Source organism: Ceratotherium simum, chromosome 34 (genome assembly GCF_057802395.1).
Source record: "Ceratotherium simum simum isolate JZ-2026a chromosome 34, ASM5780239v1, whole genome shotgun sequence".
NCBI classification, from domain to species: domain Eukaryota; kingdom Metazoa; phylum Chordata; class Mammalia; order Perissodactyla; family Rhinocerotidae; genus Ceratotherium; species Ceratotherium simum.
The window spans coordinates 114,955-136,127 of NC_141933.1; the positions used below are offsets into that span (position 1 = coordinate 114,955).

The 21,173-nt window shown below is 53.7% G+C and overlaps 1 protein-coding gene across 1 annotated transcript; it reads left to right on the top strand.

Moving 5' to 3' along the window:
* The first annotated feature begins 13,324 nt into the window (after nucleotides 1–13,324).
* NLRP6 (NLR family pyrin domain containing 6) lies at nucleotides 13,325–18,982 on the top strand. Its single transcript, XM_004441094.3, has 7 exons — nucleotides 13,325–13,604; nucleotides 13,861–13,899; nucleotides 14,187–15,933; nucleotides 16,821–16,913; nucleotides 18,060–18,230; nucleotides 18,305–18,472; nucleotides 18,844–18,982. The coding sequence occupies exons 1-7, from the start codon at nucleotides 13,325–13,327 to the stop codon at nucleotides 18,980–18,982; spliced, it is 2,637 nt and encodes an 878-aa protein (XP_004441151.2).
* The last annotated feature ends 2,191 nt before the right edge of the window (nucleotides 18,983–21,173 follow it).

Sequence of the window (21,173 nt, forward strand, 5' to 3'; positions counted from 1 at the left end):
ACTCTGAGGCATAATCCGGAGCTGGGACATCTGGGAGGAGGGATAGGCGACAAGGCCAGTGGCCATCCGGACAGCTGAATGGCCCGGAGATGCTATGGGGTTGGTGCTGAGGTTTCAGGGGAGCTGTCTGGGAGGGTGTGGCCTTAGTCACTCTTACCCTGTCCTGAGAAGGAGAATCTCCCCCACTGTCATGAGGGGGTCAACTGGAAACCCCGACAACTCCCAGGGGAGTGTTTTCCTTCGCTTGTCCCCACCAGGCACAAGTGCAATGCTGAGCTTCACTTCCCGGGGTTTGGAGGACAGAGAGCTATTTCCTATTATGAACAGCATAGTAAAGTGTTGAATTAGCTACTTCAAATTGCACGTGCCCCTGCTGCCACACTGAGGACCTGCCAGAGGGTGGTCCCAGCCACTCAGCTCCTGGAGGAAGCGGGTGAAGGATGCGCCCCTTCCCCATTCTCACTGGTAAGGTGGCTCCCGGACCTGGGCCTTGGAAGTTACCTGCAAAACCTGCTCCTCCCTCTGCCTCCCCGCTCCATCCTTCCTTGCCTCAATCCTTTCCCCTCCAGTCTGTCAAGTGATGTTGAATCTCTTCTACACAAATGCTGAATGTGACTCCCCTCCCCTCCAGGCCCACCCTCTAGCCCATTGCTCCCGCTCCGACCCCTGCTCCTTCCTCCACAGCAGGGCTCAGACTTCCCCTCACACCTTCCTGGCTCTCCCAGACCTGGCACAGCTCACCTCTCGTCCAGGACGCTCCCGCTGGAGAGCCACATGCTCCTCTTCACATAGGACCAGCCCCCTCCATCTGGCTGCTGTCCCCCGCCCACCTGTGCACCCACTCATGTCTCCTCTCTCTGTTCTGCCCTGTCCTTGACACCATGTAATCCAAGTGTAGTTCCCTGATTTATCCTGTTTATTTTCTGTCTCCCTCCAGACGGGATTTTGTCTGTGGCCCTCAGCACTGTGTCTTTAGGTGCAACATGGCCTATGACAGCTGCACTGTGGGCAGGCACTTTTTTTTAATGGAGTAAAGTATATACAACACAAAAGTTTCGTGGTAAGCATTGTAACCAAGTGTACAATTCAGTAGCATTAATTATATTTACAGCATAGTGCAACAACCACCGCTATTTCCAAAACCCTTTTGTCACCCTAAAAGCAACCCCGTATCCATCAAGCAACAACTCCACATTCCCTCCTCCCCCCAGTCCCTGGTAACTTCTCTAACTACTTTCTGACTTTATGAATTTGCCTATTCTATTTACTTCATATAAGTGAAATCATACAATATTTGTCCTTTTGTGACAGGCTTATTTCACTCAATCTTATGTCCTCAAGGTTCACCCATGTGGTAGCACGTGTCAGATTTCATTCCAATGTGTGGCTGGATGATATTCCATTGTATATACAGACCACATTTTGTGTATCCATTCACCTGTTGATGGACACTTGGTTTGTTTCCACATTTCGGCTGTTGTGAGTACTGCTGCTAGAACATTCATGTACAAACATCTTTTGAATCCAGTTTTTTATTCTTTTGGGTCTTTTGAGGAACCACCAAACCATTTTCCACAGCAGCTGCCCGATTTTACATTCCCACCAGCAATGCACAAGGATTCCAATTTCTCTACATCCCCACCAACACTCGTTGTTTTCCATTTTCTTTTTTTTTAACTAATAGTCATTCTAGTGGATGTGAAATGGTGTCTCATTGTGGTTTTCATTTGCATTTTTCTAATAACTAATGATGTTGGGCATCTTTTCATGTGCTTATTGGCCATTCATATATCTTCTTTGGAGAAATGTCTATTCAAGTCCTTTGCCCATTTTTTAATTGGCTTTTTGTTTTTTGTTGTTGGGTTGTAGGAGTTCTTTATATATTCTGGATATTAATCCCTTATCAGATATATGATTTGAAAACATTTCCTCCCATTATGTGGGTTGTCTTTTCACTCTCTTGATAGTGTTCTTTGATGCACAAAAGTTTTAATTTTGATGAAGTCATATTTATTTTTTTCTTTTGTTGCTCATGCTTTGGATGTCATATCTAAGAATCCATCGCCAAATCCAAGGTCATAAAGATTTTCCCCTATGCTTTTTCCCAAGAGTTTTATAGTTTTAGCTCTGGCCCATTTTGAATTAAATTTTGTATGTGGTGTGAGGTGGGGATCCAGCTTTGTTCAGGCACTATTTTAAGTGCTTTAAACCGTTTTTGCTATATTACCTCCCTTCAACCTCACAACGACCCTAGGAAGCAGGTACTGTCCATTCTCAGATGAAGAAACTCAGGCCCAGGGAGGTCAAGACCTTGTCTAGGGTCACACAGCGGCCAGTGAGTGGCAGAGCTAGTGGTTAGACCATGCGTCGGACCCCCAGACCTCCAGACTCTGCCACCTCTGGAGACGAGGGCATGGGTGAGGGAATGAGAATGGGGGCTGTCTTAGGCAGGTGGTCAGGGGGTCTAGGGGTGACATCTGAGTGGAGGAGGGAGGGAGCATTGCAGCTGCATGCACTGCCTCTGTGATGCACCAGAGCTGCACTGTGGGTCTTGTAGGAGAGGAGGAGGCTCACGGGGGGACACACCAGGCGAGGGGTGGGCCAGCCTAACGTGGCCAGCTGTGCTTCACTGCAGGCAACAGGCACAGTGTAATCCTTGGTGGGAGTGGAGCTGTTGGGCCAACTGGAGCACGGGGGGCGAGGTGGGGTCAGGAGCCCCTCACTGATGTGACAGGAGGAAGCCATGAGCCAGACCCTGGGAGAGGCTCCCCAAGTGCAGCAGCAAGTCCCCAGTGCTTCTCTGTGTCTAGTCCCCCACTGCGATGGCCTCACCAGCCAGGAGAGCCCCCAGCCCTGCAGGACAACAGGGACTCTCAGGGCCCCCTCCCTCCCAAGGAAGGGCTTCGTGCAGCTGTGCGTCAGGTGCCACCTGGCTCTTTGCTCCTGCCAGGCCTCTTGTCCCCTTGGCCCTGGGCCTCCTGCAAAGGTGGGCACTCCCTCTCATCCATCTGATGAGGCAACAAGGTGGGGTCTGTCCCTGAAGCTGCAGGTCCAGGTGCCTTTCGATGTAGAACCCCACCCACACCCTCCATCAAGCCCCACCGGCAGGAGGCCCCAGGGGCAAGACCTCCCCCGAGTGGAGACCAGCAGAAACCTGGGGGCCCGGTAAGGGCGGGAGGCTGCCCTTCCCTCCCCGCAGGTGATGTGGCCAAAGGTTTAGAGCTTTGGGCTGGTGGAGGCGCCCTACTAGCTGCCAGCAAGGCAAGAGTTAATTCAGCCTTGAGGGAGTTGCAGTGTTCCAGCTAGCCCAGGGGCCAGCCCAGGCCCTGAGAGGAAGGCAGCAAGGGGCCAGCACCCAGCAGGCCTCCGCTCTCTGAATGTGGCAAAGGTCGGTGCTTGATAAGCCTGATAAGATTTTCTGGACCTTGTTCTCGGGGTGGGCCACGGCATTGCTAGTCTCAAGGTCCTTTGAGCAGCCCTTCCTTGCTCAACAGAGGCCTCGGTTTTCCACCTGTCTGGGGAGAACACTTAAGCTAATAATTAATCAGATTATGGATACATTGACTTTCTTTGTGTTGTTTTTTTAATTGTGGTAAAATATATGTAACATAAAATTACCATCAACCATTTTTAAGCGCACAGTTCCGTGGCATTAAGCACATTCACATTGTTGTGCAACCATCACCACCATCTACCTCCAGAACTTTTTCTTTTCCCAACTGAAACTCTGTTCCCATTAAACATTAACTCCCCAGCCCCTCCCCCAGCCCCTGGCACCCACCATCCTACTTTCCGTCTCTGTGAATTTTTTTTTGTTCTTTTTTTTTTTTGCAGTAACATTGGTTTATAACATCATATAAATTTCAGGTGTACAGCATTATATATTGATTTCTGTGCAGATTACATCATGTTCACCACCCAGACACAAATTACAATCCATCACCACACACATGTGTCTAATCACCCCTCTCACCCTCCTCCCTCCCCCCTCCCATCTGGTAACCACCAATCCAATCTCTGTCTCTATGTGTTTGTTTGTTGTTGTTTTTATCTTCTATTTATGAGTGAGATCATATGGTATTTGACTTTCTCCCTCTGACTTATTTCGCTTAACATAATACCCTCAATGTCCATCCATGTTATCACAAATGGCAAGATTTCATCCTTTTTTATGGCTGAGTAGTATTCCATCGTGTATCTATACCACATCTTCTTTATCCATTTGTCCCTTGATAGGCACCTAGGTTGCTTCCAAGTCTTGGATGTTGTGAATAATGTTGCAATGAATATAGGGGTGCATATATCTTCAATCATTCTTTTTTTCTTTACGATTTCTTTCAATAATGTCTTATAGTTTTCAGTGTATAGGTCTTTCACCTCCTTGGTTAAATTTATTCCTAGATATGTTATTCTTTTTGTTGTGGTTGTAAACAGGATTGTATTTTTGACTTCTCTTTCTGCTAGTTTGTTATTAGTGTATAGAAATGCAACTGATGATTTTTGTAAGTTGATTTAGTACCTCGGAACTTTGCTGTAGTTGATTATTTCTAATAGCTTTCTGGTGGATTCTTTAGGGTTTTCTATATATAGTATCATGTCATCTGCAAACAGCAAGAGTTTCACTTCTTCCTTTCCAATTTGGATACCTTTTATTCCTTTTTCTGGCCTAATTGCTCTGGCCAAAACCTCCAGTATCATGTTGAATAAGAGTGGCGAGAGTGGGTACCCTTGTCTTGTTCCTGTTCTCAGAGGGATGGCTTTCAGTTTTTCTCCATTGAGTATGATGTTGGCTGTGGGTTTGTCATATGTGGCCTTTATTATGTTGAGGTACTTTCCTTCTATACTCTTTTTGTTGATAGTTTTTATCATAAATGGATGTTGGATCTTGCCAAATTCTTTCTCTGCATCTACTGAGATGATCACGCAGTTTTTATTCCTCATTTTGTTAATGTGGTGTATCATATTGGTTGATTTGCAGATGTTGAACCATCCCTGCATCCCTGGTATGAATCCCACTTGATCATGGTGTATGATCCTTTTAATTTATTGCTGTATTCGCTTTGCCAATATTTTGTTGAGGATTTTTGCATCTACGTTCATCAGTGATATTGGCCTGTAATTTTCCTTCTTTGTGTTGTCTTTGTCTGGCTTTGGGATCAGGGTGATGTTGGCCTTGTAAAATGTGTTAGGAAGTATTCTATCTTCTTCAATTTTCTGGAATAGTTTGAGAAGGATAGGTATTAAATCTTCTTTGCAGGCCGGCCCAATGGCTTAGTGGTTAAGTGCGCGCGCTCCGCTACTGGCGGCCCAAGTTTGGATCCCAGGCGCGCACCGACACACCGCTTCTCCGGCCACGCTGAGGCCGCGTCCCACATACAGCAACTAGAAGGATGTGCAACTATGACATACAACTATCTACTGGGGCTTTGGGGAAAAAAAAAAGGAGGAGGATTGGCAATAGATGTCAGATCAGAGCCAGTCTTCCTCAGCAAAAAAAGAGGAGGATTAGCATGGATGTTAGCTCAGGGCTGATCTTCCTCACAAAAAAAAAACAAAAACTCTTCTTTGAATGTTTGGTAGAATTTTCCAGAGAAGCCATCTGGTCCTGGTTTTGTTGTTTGCGAGGTTTTTGATTACTGTTTCAATCTCTTTACTTGTGATTGGTCTATTCAGACTCTCTATTTCTTCTTGATTCAGTTATGGGAGGTTGTATGAGTCTAAGAATTTATCCATTTCTTCTAGGTTATCTAATTTGTTGGCATATAGTTTTCCTTAGTCTTCTCTTATAATCCTTTGTATTTCTGTGGTATGCATTGTAATTTCTCCTCTTTCATTTCTAATTTTATTTATTTGAGACTTCTCTCTCTTTTTCTTAGTGAGTCTGGCTAAGGATTGATCAATTTCATTTATCTTCTCAAAGAACAAGCTCTTAGTTTCATCGATCCTTTCTATGGTTTTTTTAGTCTCTATTTCATTATTTCTGCTCTAATTTTTCTTATCTCCCTCCTTCTGCTGACTTTGGGCTTTGTTTGTTCTTCTCTTTCTAGTTCTGTTATGTGTAGTTTAAGATTGCTTATTTGACATCTTTCTTTTTTATTGAGGTGAGTCTGTATTGCTATAAATTTCCCTCTTGGGATCACTTTTGCTGCATCCCATATGAGTTGGTATGTTGTGTTTTCATTTTCATTTGTCTCCAGGTATTTTTTGATTTCTGCTTTGATTTCTTCATTGATGCAGTGGTTGTTCAGTAGCGTGTTGTTTTGTCTCCACATATTTGTGACTTTCCTAGGATTTCTTTTGTAGTTGATTTCTAGTTTCATAGCCCTGTGGTTGGAAAAGATGCTTGATAGGGTTTTAACCTTCTTAAACATTCAGTTTTCTTTTGATTAGTGTCAGCATGGTATATCTTTCTCCATCCCATTACCTTTAACCTGTCTGTGTTTTTATATTTAATGTGGGTTTCTCATGGACAACATATATTTGGGTCATGTTTTTTATCCACTCTGAGAGTCTCTCTCTTTTAATCAGTGTATTTAGGTCATTTATATTTAAAGTGATTACTGATATAGTTGGATTAATATTTACCATATTTGTAACTGTTTTCTATTTGATGCCTTTATTTTTGTTTCTTTTTTTGTCTTCTACTCTTTTTCTGCCTTCTCTAGTTTAGAGTATTTTGTATGATTCTGATTTCTCTCCTCTCTTAGCAATCAAGCATACTTCTTTTTTTAAATGCTTCAGTGGTTGCCCTAGAGTTTTCAATCTACCTTTACAATGAATCTAAATCCACTTTCAAATAATACTATACCACCTCACAGGTAGTACAATTACCTTATAACAGAGTATTCCCAATTCTTCTCTCCCATCCCTTATAACATTGCCATCACACATTTCCCTTATCCACAAGCTATAGTCATCCCATATATGGCTATTATTATTTTGAACAAACTGATAGATCAGTTAAGTATAAGAAAAATAAAATATTTTATTTTACTTTCATTTATTCATTTACTGGTACTCTTTATTTCTTTATGTAAATCTGAATTTTGACCTATATCATTTTTCTTCTCTCTGAAGAACTTCTCTTAACATTTCTTGAAGGGCTGGTCTGCTGGTGACAAATTCCCTGAATTTTTGTTTTTTTGAGAAAGTCTTTATTTCTCCTTCGCTTTTAAAATACAGTCATGCGTCACTTAACGATGGGGATATGTTCTGAAAATGCATTAGGCGATTTCGTCATTGTGCAAACATCATAGAGTGTACTTATACAAACCTAGATGGAATAGTCTACTACACACCTAGGCTAAACGGTACTAATCTTATGGGACCACTGTCATATATGCAGTCTGTCACTGACTGAAATGTCGTTCTGCAGTGCCTGACCGTATAATTTCGCTGGATACAGAATTCAAGGTTGGTGGATTTTTTCTTTCTTTCAATAGTTTAAATGTTTCATTCCATGCTCTTCTTTACTTGCCTGGTTTCTGAAGAGAAGTCTGATGTAATTCTTATCCTGGTTCCTCTATTGGTAAGGTGGGGGTGTTTTTCCTCTGGCTTCTTTCAAAATTCCTCTTTGAGTTGTCAACTTAAAAAGCAAATTTTCCTGTTATTGTATCTCAAAATAAAATTTTGAGATTGATTGAGATTATTTTATCTCAAAATAAAATTTTGAGTTGATTGGGGAATAGCCCAAAGAATTGCAATTCAGGATGTACATGCTATGAACCACAGACAAATCCAGAGAACAAAGGAGAAGAGTTGCTTTTATAGAGAAAAAGGGGGAGAGGGAGGGGCTGTTCTAAAGGAAAGTCCATTGGGGGAAAGTAACAGTTCAGGGTGGCAACAGCTTCTCATTGGCTGCGCTGTGGGTCTTCTCATTGCCTCAGCTTCAGTGTTTCTCATTCGCTGAGCTGCGGTGTTTCTCATTGGCTGAGCTTCAGCATTTCTCATTGGCTGGGCTGCAGCGTTTCTCATTGGCTGAGCTGTGGGGTTTCTCGTTTGCTGCGCTGTGGCGTTTCTGATTGGCTGGGCTGTTGCCAGCTGGGGAGAGAAACCTTCCTTCATTAGTAAAGTAGCTATACTTCCTGTCCGAGATGCAAGTGTCCCTTTCTTCCTGTTTGGTGACATTGATGATGTGTGATGGGCATGACAGCTCCCCTTGCAGGCCTGCCTGACTCCATTTTAGTTAAGGTTTCTTTTATTAATTTCCACGGAGTGAGACAGGAAGGCTAGAGAGGGCTGGGGTTGGATAGTTTCGTTCCCGCCGGTAGGTGAGGCTCCGTTAAAATCCATTTTGCCTACCCAGAGGGAACACCATGTGAAGACACTGGAAGAAGACAACTATCTACAAGCCAGAAAGGCCTTAGAAGAAGTCAGCACTGCTGACAGCTTGATCTCAAACTTCTGAAGGCTGGGAGACAAGACATCTGCCTCCAAAATTCCCCATGTGTTATAGGAACAGACTCACCGCAGTGGAAACCTTCGCTCAGAGCAAAGGGGAATGAGGAGCTGGACGCCTGGCCAGCTCCTGCTGGGTGGGAACGCCAGGACCCTCCTCTTACGATAACTGATTTTTCAGATGTCAAGCCAACTTTGCGCTACTGGGATAAAGCCCACTTAGTCGTGGTTTATAATTCTTTTTATATGTTAATGGGTTCTGTTTGCTAGTAGTTTATTGAGGATTTTTGTGTCTATATTTATCAAGGATATTGGTCTCTAGTTTTTCTGTGATGTATTTGCCTGGTTTTGGTATCAGGGTAATATGGCCTTATAGAATGAGTTGGGAAGTATTCCCTCTATATTTTTTGTAAGAGTTTGTGAAAGATTGCTAGTAATTCTTCTTTAAATATTTGGTAGAATCACCAGTGATGCCATCTGGGCCTGGGCTTTTCTTTGTGGAAAGTTTTTTGATTATGAATTCAATCTCTTTACTTGTCATACATCAATTTAGATTTTTAAATTTCTTTTGAGTCAGTTTCAATAGTTGTCTTTCTAAGAATTTTTCCATCTCACCTAAGCTGTCTAATTTGTTAGCTTACAGGGGAGTGGGACACCTGTAGGTCCACCCACTCCTCCAGAAAAATAGGTTGTGGAGCCTTCAAATGGTTCTTTCTCTGAGGCCAGGATGTAAAGTGGAATGCCCAGAACAGGGAAAGGACGCTGCTCAGGGCTCACAAAGTGCTCAGGAACTAGGCTTTTCTAAGGCAGGAGGACTAAGGGGAGGGGAACCCCAAAACAGGAGTGGGTGACATTGAGGGCACAGCCAGGAGGGCTCCAGGGAGACCTCACTAGCAGCTGCCAAGAGGGCAGGACTTGGGAGTGAGGAAGAAATGATCAAAGATTTTCATGAAGTTTTACTGGGCAGTAAAACCCCTGTGGGAGAGACCCTGGAGGAAATTCACATTGCAGTTTAAATTATTTGTTAAAGATTTCCAAGTTATACCTTTGGAAGTGGCCCTGCTCAGAGACTAAACCTTGTGGGTGACACAAATCTAGATGAGTGGGCATTGCCTGCCACGTGGGCTCCACACCTCTTCCCATCTCTTACTTTCTTTTTCTCGTCTGCTCATTCCCTTCCCTCCCCTCCCCCTCTCCTGGTCTTCATCCTCAGCCATGCCCTCCCTCTGCTCCCAGCCTCTTCTCCTCATCCCCATGTTTCCACATCTCGCCTCCTGACAAGGATTCCTGGAAATGTTGGCTCCTGTTATCAGCAGGTGCTGAGAGTTTATGGGGCACAGAGTCCGCTCAAGGAGAGTCTATCTTAGGAGATGGGGTGACCTTGGCATCTCCAAATCACAGGCCTCAAGCCCTACCCCATGCTGGTTATGGCACAGCAGATGCAAAGCCTCTCCTTGACCTCATGTCACCCCGGCTCTCTCGGACCTGCACCCCTCGGTTCCTTTGACCGAAGGAAAAGAGCATTTTAAGGAAAAGCTCATGGTCAGCAGTGCTAAGTGCTGGGGAGAGGTGAAGTGGAATCAGAACTGAAGTGTGTTTAGAAATGGGGACATTCTTGGTGATTCCAGCAAACACAGACTCATCCCCAGAATGCACGTGATGGTGATAATGGATGCCCAGAACGTGCCAGGCACACACATCACAACTTCTCTCCCCTCGCCCTCCACATTGAAGCGTTGTCACCACGCCATTTTGCAGATGAGGAAATGGAGGCACAGGGAGGTTACGTTACTTGTCCAAGGACACCCAGCTATTGGATGGTGGACCCAGGGTTTGATGCCAGACAGTCTGGCTTAGGAGACTGTGCTACTGACCAGGGCACTTTCTGTCTAAAATAACAATGAAAGGGACACAGCGCAGTTGTAGAGAACTTGCTTTCAAGAATTTGTACTCTGGAGAGAGAAAAGTGAATGTACATTTAGAAGAAATACAGCAATGGCCTGTGTGGGACATCCGTCTGTGCCTGGAGGAGTGAGTGTGTGTGGGAGCGTCTTGGGGTTAGAGTGGGTTCAGCAAGGGGATCAGTGAGGGGCGCACTGGGGTCTTCAGGAGTGGGGCTGTGGCCCGGGGCCCCGCAATGCCCACCAAGCTGTGCAGAGCCAGATTCTGCCCACAGTCAATCTCTGAAACTTCTGCCTTTGTGTCTGGGCTGTTGCTTTGCTTTGCAAAGTTCCCTCTGCAGAATCCCAGCACATCAGAGGAGCTAAGTCAGGGGCCAGCAAGTCGAAGGAGCTGGGAACCCCCAGAGCTCATGGTACTGCCCCTCAGGCAGGTGGGGACAGACTCTGCTCAGGGCTTGTCCCTGGGACCCTGACCCCAAGGAGACCCTGACCACTTCTCTGCTCTGCTGGGTGCTGCCCAGTCCGTGGTCTACAGTGAGGCTCTTGTCCTTGCTCTGGGCCCGGCCCGACACACGGGGCAGATGTGCTGCCCTGCCTCTCAGGGCTCTGTGGGAACCAGTGGGATAGGTCATGTTCATGAAAGTCCTTTAAACAGCACGAAGTGCCCCCTCCCCCCAGGAAATGTGCTGGCTCTCCCCTCACCCCCCCCCCCTGTGCCCAGGAGGCTGCCCGTGCAGAGGGCAGTCAGGTTAGGAGGGTGGGGCCCCAGCACGTGTTCAGGGAGCAGGAGAGGGCGAAGAAGGTACCATGGGGTGATGTCAGTGTGACTAAACAACCGTACCTTGGACAACCTGAGGCCCCCACAGGGAGAGGTGGGGTCTATTTGTCTTAAATGGCAAAAAGTCATAGGGAGGAATGGGCATCTCTGTGGGCCCTTCCTCCTGGGGGCAGCGGAAGAGGGGCGCCCAGGACTCTGGTTCTCTCCCCAGGGCAGCTCTCTGAGCTCCTGACAGAAGCAGGACTGGACACAGAGGTGACCTGTGGCCCAGAGGCGATGGAGCCGGAAAAGCAGTGACAGTTCCAGAGACAGTTCCTGCCGACACACCTTCTCCCTCACGGCATCTCTCAGAGACACTGGGTCCTTTCCTGCGGCTGCTGAAACAAGTTATTACAAACTCAGTGGCTTAAAGCCACACAAGTTAATTCTCTTACAGTTCTGGAGGTCTGAAGTTCAAACTCAGTGTCACTGGGCAGAGACCCAGGCGTTGGCTCGGCTGCACTCCCTCCGGCTGGAGGGGAGGACCCTTCCTGCCTCCTCCAGCCTCCAGGGCTGCATTCCTTGTGCTCCTTCCCCCACCTTCAAAGGCAGCAGCCTAGCGTCTGGCTTCAGGGCCATGCCGCCAAATCTCCCTCTGCCTCCATCTGAAGACACCTGTGATGACATTTAGGGCCCATCTGCATGATCCAGGGTCATCGCCCCAACTCAAGATCCAAAATTTAATCACACTGGCAAAGTCCCTTTTGGCATGAGGGCACATCCACAGGCTCCAGGGAGGAGGACCGGTGTCTGGGGACTATTGTTCACCGACCACAGAGGCATTCACACCAACACAGTACTGACGTGGTCACAGACACACACACACATTCACACAGCAGACACTGTCCAGAGAACCCATATTCGTGGTCACACTGGTCCCACATCAGTCACACACACTTCTCACATCCAAACCTCTTCCCATCAGCCTGCTCAAGCCAGGTGTGGAAGCCACAGAGCTCTCCCTGTCTCATCGTCTCCCGGCCCCCTGGTGACTGCCTTCTTTCCCCTGACAACACCGTGCAAATCCCTCCTCTGCTCCCAGTGCTCCCTCTACCTAGGAAGCCATTCCTCACCCCTGCCTTCAGAATTTAACCTATCTTGAGGACTTTAAGCTAAAGGCCTTGTTCTGAGCCAGCCACCTGCTCTGCACAGTTCCCTGCTCACAACCATGCCTCGCTGCCACACCCCATGGGTTCTCAGAGAACATTAATCGAGTAAAGGGGTAGTCGGAAATCAAAGGTCACCAAGCAGAGCTCTTAAAGGGTGACTGCACATGTACGACAGCGCCTGAGCCTGGGAGCTTGTGACTCTTGGACGGACATTGCAGTGCTGGTTGAGCTAGAGCTCCTGGGCCTGGTGCATGGACAGGGCCGGACAGCCCCCCAGAACTTGGCTCCAGTCAGCCTAGGGAAGGATTGCTCTCTGACCCCCACCTCTGCCCCTGAGCCCTAGACCCCGGGGCCAGACTCCAGGAAACAACCAGAGGCCTCCTGCTGCAGGTGGGTGTGGCTCTCAGAGTGGTCACTTGGGAATTGGCTATCTCTGCCCGCTGGGGCCTTTACTTCACCCTGCCAGCCCCCTAGGCTTCACTCCCCTTTCTCCACATCCTTACCCCACTGCCCTCCAGGTTCAGGATTCTAGGGGGTGCATCTCCACCGAGGGCATCCGTGGGGTCTGTCCTCACCAGGGGTTCAGACTCAGCCCCTGGGGCAAGGCCCCCAGGCTGGGCCCCAGTGAGGGGTGCAGTGAGCATTCCGGAACACAGCCTGGGCCAGGTGGGGAATCCAGCTCTGACTGAGACCAGCTCTGCCTCAGGCTCCCAGATAAGAGAAGGGAGGGAAGAGACAGAAAGGGAGAGCACAGGCCCATGCAGACACCGCATCTGGGGCGTCTGGCTTGGCCTGGCCAGGTGTGAGGAAGGAAGGAGCAGGAAGGCACCCTAGCGCTTGGGTCTGCTGCGGCCAGTGCCCGCCCTGGGGTGACCCCACTTCACCACCAAGCAGTGAGCCGGTCAGAGGCAAAGCCCCGGACGGGAGTCCTGGGAGGGAGGACAACCCTCCCCGCAGAGTGCTACAAGCGTTAGCCTGGAGCCGTTGGCCTGGAGCCGTCTGGGGGGATACGGAGCGGCGGGGCCGCGGTCACGAGGCGGGGGGTCGGGGAGGCGAAGAGACGACCACACGAGTTGACCCCGCCGCCCTCCGCCCCCAGCATGGAGGCCCGCGCCACCGCCGCCCGAGAGCTGCTCCTGGCCGCGCTCGAGGACCTGAGCCAAGAGCAGCTCAAGCGCTTCCGCCACAAGCTGCGCGACGCGCCGCTGGACGGCCGCAGCATCCCGCGGGGGCGGCTGGAGGGGGCGGACGCCGTGGACCTCGCCGAACAGCTCACCCAGTTCTACGGGCCAGAGCCCGCGCTGGACGTGGCCCGTAAGACCCTGAAGAGGGCGGACATGCGCGACGTGGCGGCGCGACTCAAGGAGCAGCGGCTGCAGCGTGAGCACGGGGCGGGGGTCGCCGGGGTCCCTGCGCCTCGGTGCCCTCCCTCCTGGGCGGAGTCCGGGCCAGAGGCTGCCCTCCCTCCCACTCCCCCGGAAGAGTCCCAGCGCGCCTCGGCCCGGGCGCGCTTCATCCACAAATTCGCGGGCCCCCGGGCTCGGGTCCTGGGTGCTCTTGAGGGTGGCCCCGTCCCCCGACTGCGCCCCCGGCCCCCGCACATTCGGCGGGGCCTCACCTCAGGTCTCCCTTCCAGGGCTCGGCCCCAGCTCCTCGGCGCTGCTCTCCGTGTCCGGTAGGTCCCTCCCGGTGGGAGGCGCAGGCCCCGAGCTGCCGGGGGCCTTCAGCCCCAGGCGTGGAGCACGAGTGTTCTCAACGCCACCTGGAGGTTCCCGACAGCTGGTCCCAGGGAGCAGCGGGCGTGGGAAGGCCAGCGGGGGACGGGGGAAACTGAGACCTGAGCGGGGGCGGGGGGCACCGGGTGCGCGGGGAGGGCACCGGGTGCACGAGGGTCGGCTGACACAGCCCGCCACATCCTCGTCCCTCTGTCCGCCTCTCCTCCGCCTCTCCCCCTGACCCCAGAGTACAAGAAGAAGTACCGGGAGCACGTGCTGCAGCAGCACGCCAAGGTGAAGGAGAGGAACGCCCGCTCGGTGAAGATCAACAAGCGCTTCACCAAGCTGCTCATCGCGCCCCAGAGCGCCGCCCCGGGGCCCGAGGCGCTGGGGCCTGCGGAGGAGCCGGAGCCGGAGCGCGCTCGGCGCTCGGACACGCACACCTTCAACCGCCTGTTCAGCCGCGACGAGGAGGGCCAGCGGCCGCTGACCGTCGTGCTGCAGGGCCCGGCGGGCATCGGCAAGACCATGGCGGCCAAGAAAATCTTGTACGACTGGGCGGCGGGCAAGCTGTACCACGGCCAGGTGGACTTCGCCTTCTTCATGCCTTGCCGCGAGCTGCTGGAGCGACCAGGCACCGGCAGCCTGGCCGACCTGATCCTGGACCAGTGCCCCGACCGCAGCGCGCCCGTGCGGCAGATGCTGGCGCAGTCCGAGCGGCTGCTCTTCATCCTGGACGGCGCGGATGAACTGACGGCGCCGGGGCCCGCCGACGACGCGCCCTGCACGGACCCCTTCGAGGCCGCAGGCAGCGCGCGGGTGCTGGGCGGCCTGCTGAGCAAGGCGCTGCTGCCCAATGCCCGCCTGCTGGTGACCACGCGCGCCTCGGCCCCGGGGAGGCTGCAGGGCCGCCTGCGCTCCCCGCAGTGCGCCGAGGTGCGCGGCTTCTCCGACAAGGACAAGAAGAAGTACTTCTACAAGTTCTTCCGGGACGAGTGGAGAGCGGAGCTAGCCTACCGCTTCGTGAAGGAGAATGAGACGCTGTTCGCGCTGTGCTTCGTGCCCTTCGTGTGCTGGATCGTGTGCACCGTTCTGCGCCAGCAGCTCGAGCTCGGCCAGGACCTGTCGCGCACCTCCAAGACCACCACGTCGGTGTACCTGCTTTTCATCGCCAGCGTCCTGAGGTCGGCGCCCGCCGCCCACGGGCCCCGGGTGCAAGGCGAGCTGCGCAAGCTGTGCCGCCTGGCCCGCGAGGGCGTCCTCGGGCGCAGGGCGCAGTTCGCCGAGAGGGACCTGGAACGACTGGCGCTTCGCGGCTCCAAAGTTCAGACGCTGTTTCTCAGCAAGAAGGAGCTGTCGGGCGTGCTGGAGACCGAGGTCACCTACCAGTTCATTGACCAGAGCTTCCAAGAGTTCTTCGCCGCGCTGTCCTACCTGCTGGAGGACGAGGAGGCTCCCGGGGCGCCAGCTCGCGGCGTGAGAACGCTGCTGCGGAGGGACGCGGAGCTGCGCCACCACCTCGCGCTCACCACGCGCTTCCTCTTCGGACTGCTGAGCGCGGAGCGCATGCGCGACATCGAACGCCACTTTGGCTGCGTAGTTTCAGAGCGCGTGAAGCAGGACGTCCTGGCGTGGGTGCAGGACCAGGCCCAGGGCCGCCCCACGGCGGCGCCAGAGGGGCCTGAAGAGCCCGTGGAGGGCACTGAGGAGCCGGAGGAGGAGGCCGAGGAGCTCAACTACCCGCTGGAGCTGCTGTACTGCCTCTACGAGACGCAGGAGGGCGCCTTCGTGCGCCAGGCCTTGCGCGGCCTCCCCGAGCTGGTGCTGGAGCGAGTGCGCTTCAGCCGCATGGACCTGGACGTCCTGAGCTACTGCGTCCGCTGCTGCCCTGCCGGACAGGCACTGCGGCTGGTGAGCTGCGGACTGGCCACTGCACGGGAGAAAAAAAAGAAGAGCCTGATGAAGCGGCTGCAAGGCAGCCTGGGCAGCAGCTCGTGAGTCTCCAGGGCAGGGCTGCACTCTTTCGCAGGCTTCTGTGTGGAGCACGTGTGCCAGTGCACGCCTGTGCACCTGAGTGTCCGTCTGGACGTGGGAGATGTCCGGACCTGATGTCTGCTCCCCTAGACGAGAGGCAGGACTTTATGGCTGATTTGGCTCACCCCTTGCAAGGCAGCCTCCCAGTGGCCAACTTCGCCAGGGTGTCCTCACCATGCCCACCCCCAGCTGTCCACATCCAAGACAGACCTCCTAGCTTGGCATGTGGCCACGGCCCAGCAACCCCCCTCCCATTATGCTTTCTCATAATATGTTCTGGAATACACCACGCCCGCTGTGCCTGACCCTTTGCATCTGCTGTTTCCTCCACCCAGAACATGCTGTTTGCTACCTATCCTCAAAGTCTGCCCAGGCTTCCCCAGCTGGCCTGGGACCCCTTTGGCCCCAAAAGTGCCCCATGGACCACTGTCCACCATGACATCTGTCCGTGCCTGGCTCCTCCTCCAGACCCTCCGCTCCACCAGGGCAAGGCTTGTGCCATTGTTTCTGTGCATTTAGCTCCAACCCCACGCCTGACCCAGGTGCTCAGCATCTGTTGAGAGTGAATGTCAGGATGTTGACAGGGTGGAGCAAGGACAGACCCACACTGGGAATGCGGGTGACACGCCCCCACTGGACTTATATACATGGCTCCAGTGGGGAGGTGCATGAGGCCACAGACGAGTGATTTCACTCTGGGTTTGCGGTGAAGGGGGTGGAGGAGTCCTGGCTCAGCTTGGGGTGGGGCCGAGGCAGCTCTGACACCTCAGGACCATAGGAAGAAGCCCTCTTTAGGAGGGAGGGCCTGGAAGGGGCCGGGTGGACGTCACTTTCCTCTCTCCCGCAGCTCTCAAGCCACCAGGGGAAGACCCCAGGCCTCTCCGCTGCGCCCACTCTGCGAGGCCATGACTGACCAGCAGTGTGGTCTGAATAGCTTGACGTGAGTGACCGCACCCCCAGCCCTTCCCCTGGAAGGCACGTAGAGCAGGATCCCTTGGCAGAGAGAGGTGTGGCCCTGTCTGGGGATGGCTGAGGGGACAGGCTGAGTCTGTGGCCTCTGGTGTCCTGTGTTGGGGTAGACAGGCTCTGCCCACACAGAGCAGAGGAGGGAAGAGGGGCTGGGAGCAGGGTCCCCATCACCAGCTTAGGTGCCAGTTAGGAAGGAGGGTTTGGCCCTGGTTTGAGTGGACATCGAGGTGCAGCTAAGCCTTCTGGGAGAGGGATAAAGAAGACCAGAATGTATTTTCCTTCCAAAAGAAGGCCGCTAGGTGCTGTTGGAAATGGCTGGGTGGTCCCTCTAGATTCTTAGAAGCAAGGGAGGAAGGTGTTCTGGGCACAGGCTCGGAGGCCACGCTGCCTCCCTCTGGCCCTCAGGCCATCGGGCTGTTGGGCTGTCTGAGCAGCAGGTTCCTCCCCTGTGAAATGGAGCCAGTAGATTCTACCTCAGAGGGTTGGTGTGAGAAGTAATAAGGAACGCAGGTACAATACTTAGTACACAACAACTTTCCAATTATCACCAAGTAAGCAGAAAGTAAGAAAAATTATAGCATCTAGTACTGATGGGTGATATAGGGATGGTCATCCGTAGATGGTGACCTGGTAACGCAGCTGGTGTGGGGGCATTTCCAGCAACCTGGAGATGATCATAGGGAGCCACACAGGCGGTCGGCACATCTGGCCCATCAATTCTACGGCTGAACTAAATGCACGAAGGTGTTCCTCGCAGCATTACTTATAATGGCTGAAAAAGTAGAAACTACACAACTGCCCAGTGTTAGGGACCCGCTAACTAAATAAGTGCTGACTGCCCCCCGCAAGAGGATGGGCAGTAAACATGTTGAGAGCAGGGTCTGCCAGGGCTCGTCAGACAGCTGTAGGGAACAATGTCCTGAGGGAAAGTGAGCGCAGCCCTGCAGGTGCACACATGGTCATGGCCCCCCAGGGACACATGGTGACAAAGGGCAGGGGAAGCTCTGGAGCCCACACAGCTCCTAAACCTCAGCCCGTGCCGGGCAGTTTGCATAATCAGGATGTAGTGAGGTGGCCAAGGGGCCTGCAGGCAGACCCGTGTGCTTCTTGACCACAGGTTGTGCCGCTGCAGACTGGCTGACTCGGTCTGCCGAGACCTCTCTGAGGCCCTGAGGGAGGCCCCCGCCCTGATGGAGCTGGGCCTCCTCCACAACGGGCTCAGTGAGGCGGGCCTGCGTGTGCTGAGTGAGGGCCTGGCCTGGCCCCAGTGCCGGGTGCAGACGCTCAGGTGAGGCCTGGCCTGGGAGGAAGTGAGGGAAGGACTGGCCCCCCAGTAGTTCCTGAGGTCAACCTTCCCCCCAGGGTGCAGCAGCCCGGCCTCCAGGAAGCACTCCAGTACGTGGTGGGTGTGCTCCGGCACAGCCCAGCACTGGCCACCCTGGATCTCAGCGGCTGCCAGCTGTCGGGACCCGTGGTGACCCACCTGTGTGCGGTCCTGCAGCAGCCAGGATGCCGCCTGCAGACCCTCAGGTGGAGGCAGGGGCGGGAAGGGTGCTGGGTTGGGGTGGGTATGTAGGGGCTTCCCCTGACCCTGAAGAGGAGCCCCTCCCAGGGCCCTCCTGAGTGATGGCTCCCAAACCCAGCCCCCAAAGGCCCACCCTCCAAAGCCCTGACCCAGCCCTTGGCCTCGACTGCTCTGCCAGACCAAATGTCCATCCGCTGTCTGGTGCCCTGGCCAGTGTGGGCCAGAGATCCCGACTCCCCTTTACTCTCCCCAACTGGCCACCTTCTGTCACTGTGTGCCCCATCACGGCCCCCATCGCTGCCCTGTCACTGCCTCCCCCCAGCCCTGGCCTCCTTCTCCCCAACCTCCCCCTTCTGTCCTGTGCACGTGGCTGCAGTCTGACCTCCGTGGAGCTGAGTGAGCAGTCACTGCAGGAGCTGCGGGCTGTGAGGACGGCAAAGCCGGGCCTGGTCATCACACACCCTGCGCTGGACAGCCACCCCGAGCCTCCCGAGGGATTCAGCAGTGTCCTCTGAGGTCCTGAAGGCCAGAGCAGGCCAGGAGTACTCAGTCAGCCCTGTGGGGTAGACCTCCCCATTCCAAGGGCGGGAGCATGCTGCTCTCAGCTCTGGGCAACTCTGTGGAGCCTGGGGGCCTGGACAGGCAGGTAGGAGGCCCAGACAGACAGGCCCCTCACCTGGTCCTGGACAGGCCCTGGGAAATGCCCTTCCACCCATACCGTGGGAACAGGTCATAGCTTTGTCCTCCACGCCCAGGGACTCCTCTCCTAACCCCCTTCCTCTCCTGGGACCCTCCAACCGCCCCCCATGCAGACACCCCCACACAACAAGAATGATGCTGAGAGCACCCAGTAACTGAGCACCTGCTGTGTGTTGGTGACCCCTTTGCTGATCCCATCCCTGTCCGCGGCACGGGCCCCAACAGCCCTATACTCTGCCCCTGGCCACAGGGGTCAAGCAGGGGCTGACCCTTGACCGAAGGCAGGCAGGTCACTGTCCCTCCCCGAGATTTTGGCCCTGGCCTTCGAGTGAAGTCATCCTGAGGCTGTGTGGTCAGAGCCCAGAGGCGTCCACTCCCTGTCTAAGGTCTGCGGGGGCGGCGACCAGGGGAGGGAGAGGTGGAGCAGTGGCCCCCGGCTCTGGGTGGAGCTGGGATGGCACAGGGGTGGGCCGCCCCCCGTGCACTGATAATAAATTCTTCCTTGGATTCTTTTCTGTTGGTTTCTGTTGCACTTGGCCAGGCGTCGTACGTAACAGGAGCTCATAGTCTTTCCTTCGGTCCCCAACCCACCTGCAGTCCCGCCTCACAGATGGGGAATCAGAGGCTCAGGGAACAGCCTGACTGCAGGGAGGAAGCCCTGAGGCAAGGCTGGGCCTTGAGGGACAGGGCCAGCAGTGGACAACCCCCACATCCTCACGTCTTCACTGCTGGGCCCGCCGGCTCGTTCTCCTCCTGTGGGAGGGAACCTGGGAGTCAGCCCCTTCACTTCCCAGGGGCAGTTCCCTTCCAGAATCCACTTTCAAGGCCCATCATTCATCCCACACACAGACACAAATCCTGCCCTCCTGGAGCTGGCATTCGAGGCTGGAGGACAGACAGCACACAGGTGCAGGGAGGGCAGGCAAAGCTGCAGAGGACAGTGAGGCGGGCCGGAGGGGCCGGGGGAGCGCAGCCCAGCGCCTCCTGTTACACTGAGGGCGCAGCATCTGGGAAATCTAACTGAGGACCGAGCATCTGAAGACAGGAGGAGGTGAGGGATCAAGTCCCAAGGACATCCCAGGACGACCGTCCCAGACACCGGACTAGCAAGGCGAAGGCCAAATAGGGGGGTCTCATTTAGCTTGGCTGCTGCAACAAAACACCACGGCCTGGGGGTCGTCAACAGCAGACGTTTGTTCTCACAGCCCGGAGGCTGCGAGCCCAAGGGCAAGGCGACAGTGTCTGGGGAGGGCTGCAGAGGGCTGGCTGTCTTGTTGCTGTGTCCTCCTGGGAAAGCGAACCAGCTAGCTCTCTGGCCTCTTCTTATAAGGATACTAATTCCACTCTTGATGGCTCTTGACCTAATTACCTCCCAGAGGCCCACCTCCAAATGCCATCACATTGGGGATTAAATTTCAACGGATGGATTTTGGGGGGACACAAACGTTCGGTCCATACAGGGAGCACGCCTGGGACATTGCAGAAGCAGCAAGGAAGCAGGGAGGCTGCAGGGGAGGTGGGGAGGGGACTGGACGCCCACTGCTTGTGCTCCAGGTGAGGGGGGCACCACAGCAGGCTTCTGAGCAAGAGGCCTGGTCTGACCTAACTGCTGTTGGGTGGCTGTGGCTCTAAGTTAACAAGGCCTGTAGAGGGCAGAGCAGAAGCAGGGAGCGTCCACAACGCTAGATGGCCTGGTCTCAGAGGCCACAGTGGGGACAGCGAGAGCAGGGACACCCTGGAAGGTGGGGCCAACAGGACTTGGGACAGATGGGGTGTGGAGTCGCCATCGCCTGCGCTGGGGAGGGGGCAGGAAGCGCAGGTTTCGCGGGACACATTGACCCTGAGTGTCTCTGGCTGGACCGAGTGGTCAGAGCACGGGCATTTGGTTCAGGCTAGGGCGCCAGCGACAAAGCCGTGACAGGCTGGGGCCTACCCTAGAGTGTCCAGGCAGGCATGTGAGGAGATGGGAGCCGGAGACCAGAGTGTCCAGGGGGTCAAGTGGGGAGA

What these genes read in the sequence shown, in the direction of transcription:
- NLRP6 (XM_004441094.3), top strand. Translation starts at nt 13,325, where the DNA reads ATGGAGGCCCGCGCCACCGCCGCCCGAGAGCTGCTCCTGGCCGCGCTC. An exon ending in TGTGGTCTGAATAGCTTGAC is followed by an intron (nt 16,914 to 18,059) that starts GTGAGTGACCGC and finishes TCTTGACCACAG; the next exon opens with GTTGTGCCGCTGCAGACTGG. An exon ending in TGCCGGGTGCAGACGCTCAG is followed by an intron (nt 18,231 to 18,304) that starts GTGAGGCCTGGC and finishes CCTTCCCCCCAG; the next exon opens with GGTGCAGCAGCCCGGCCTCC.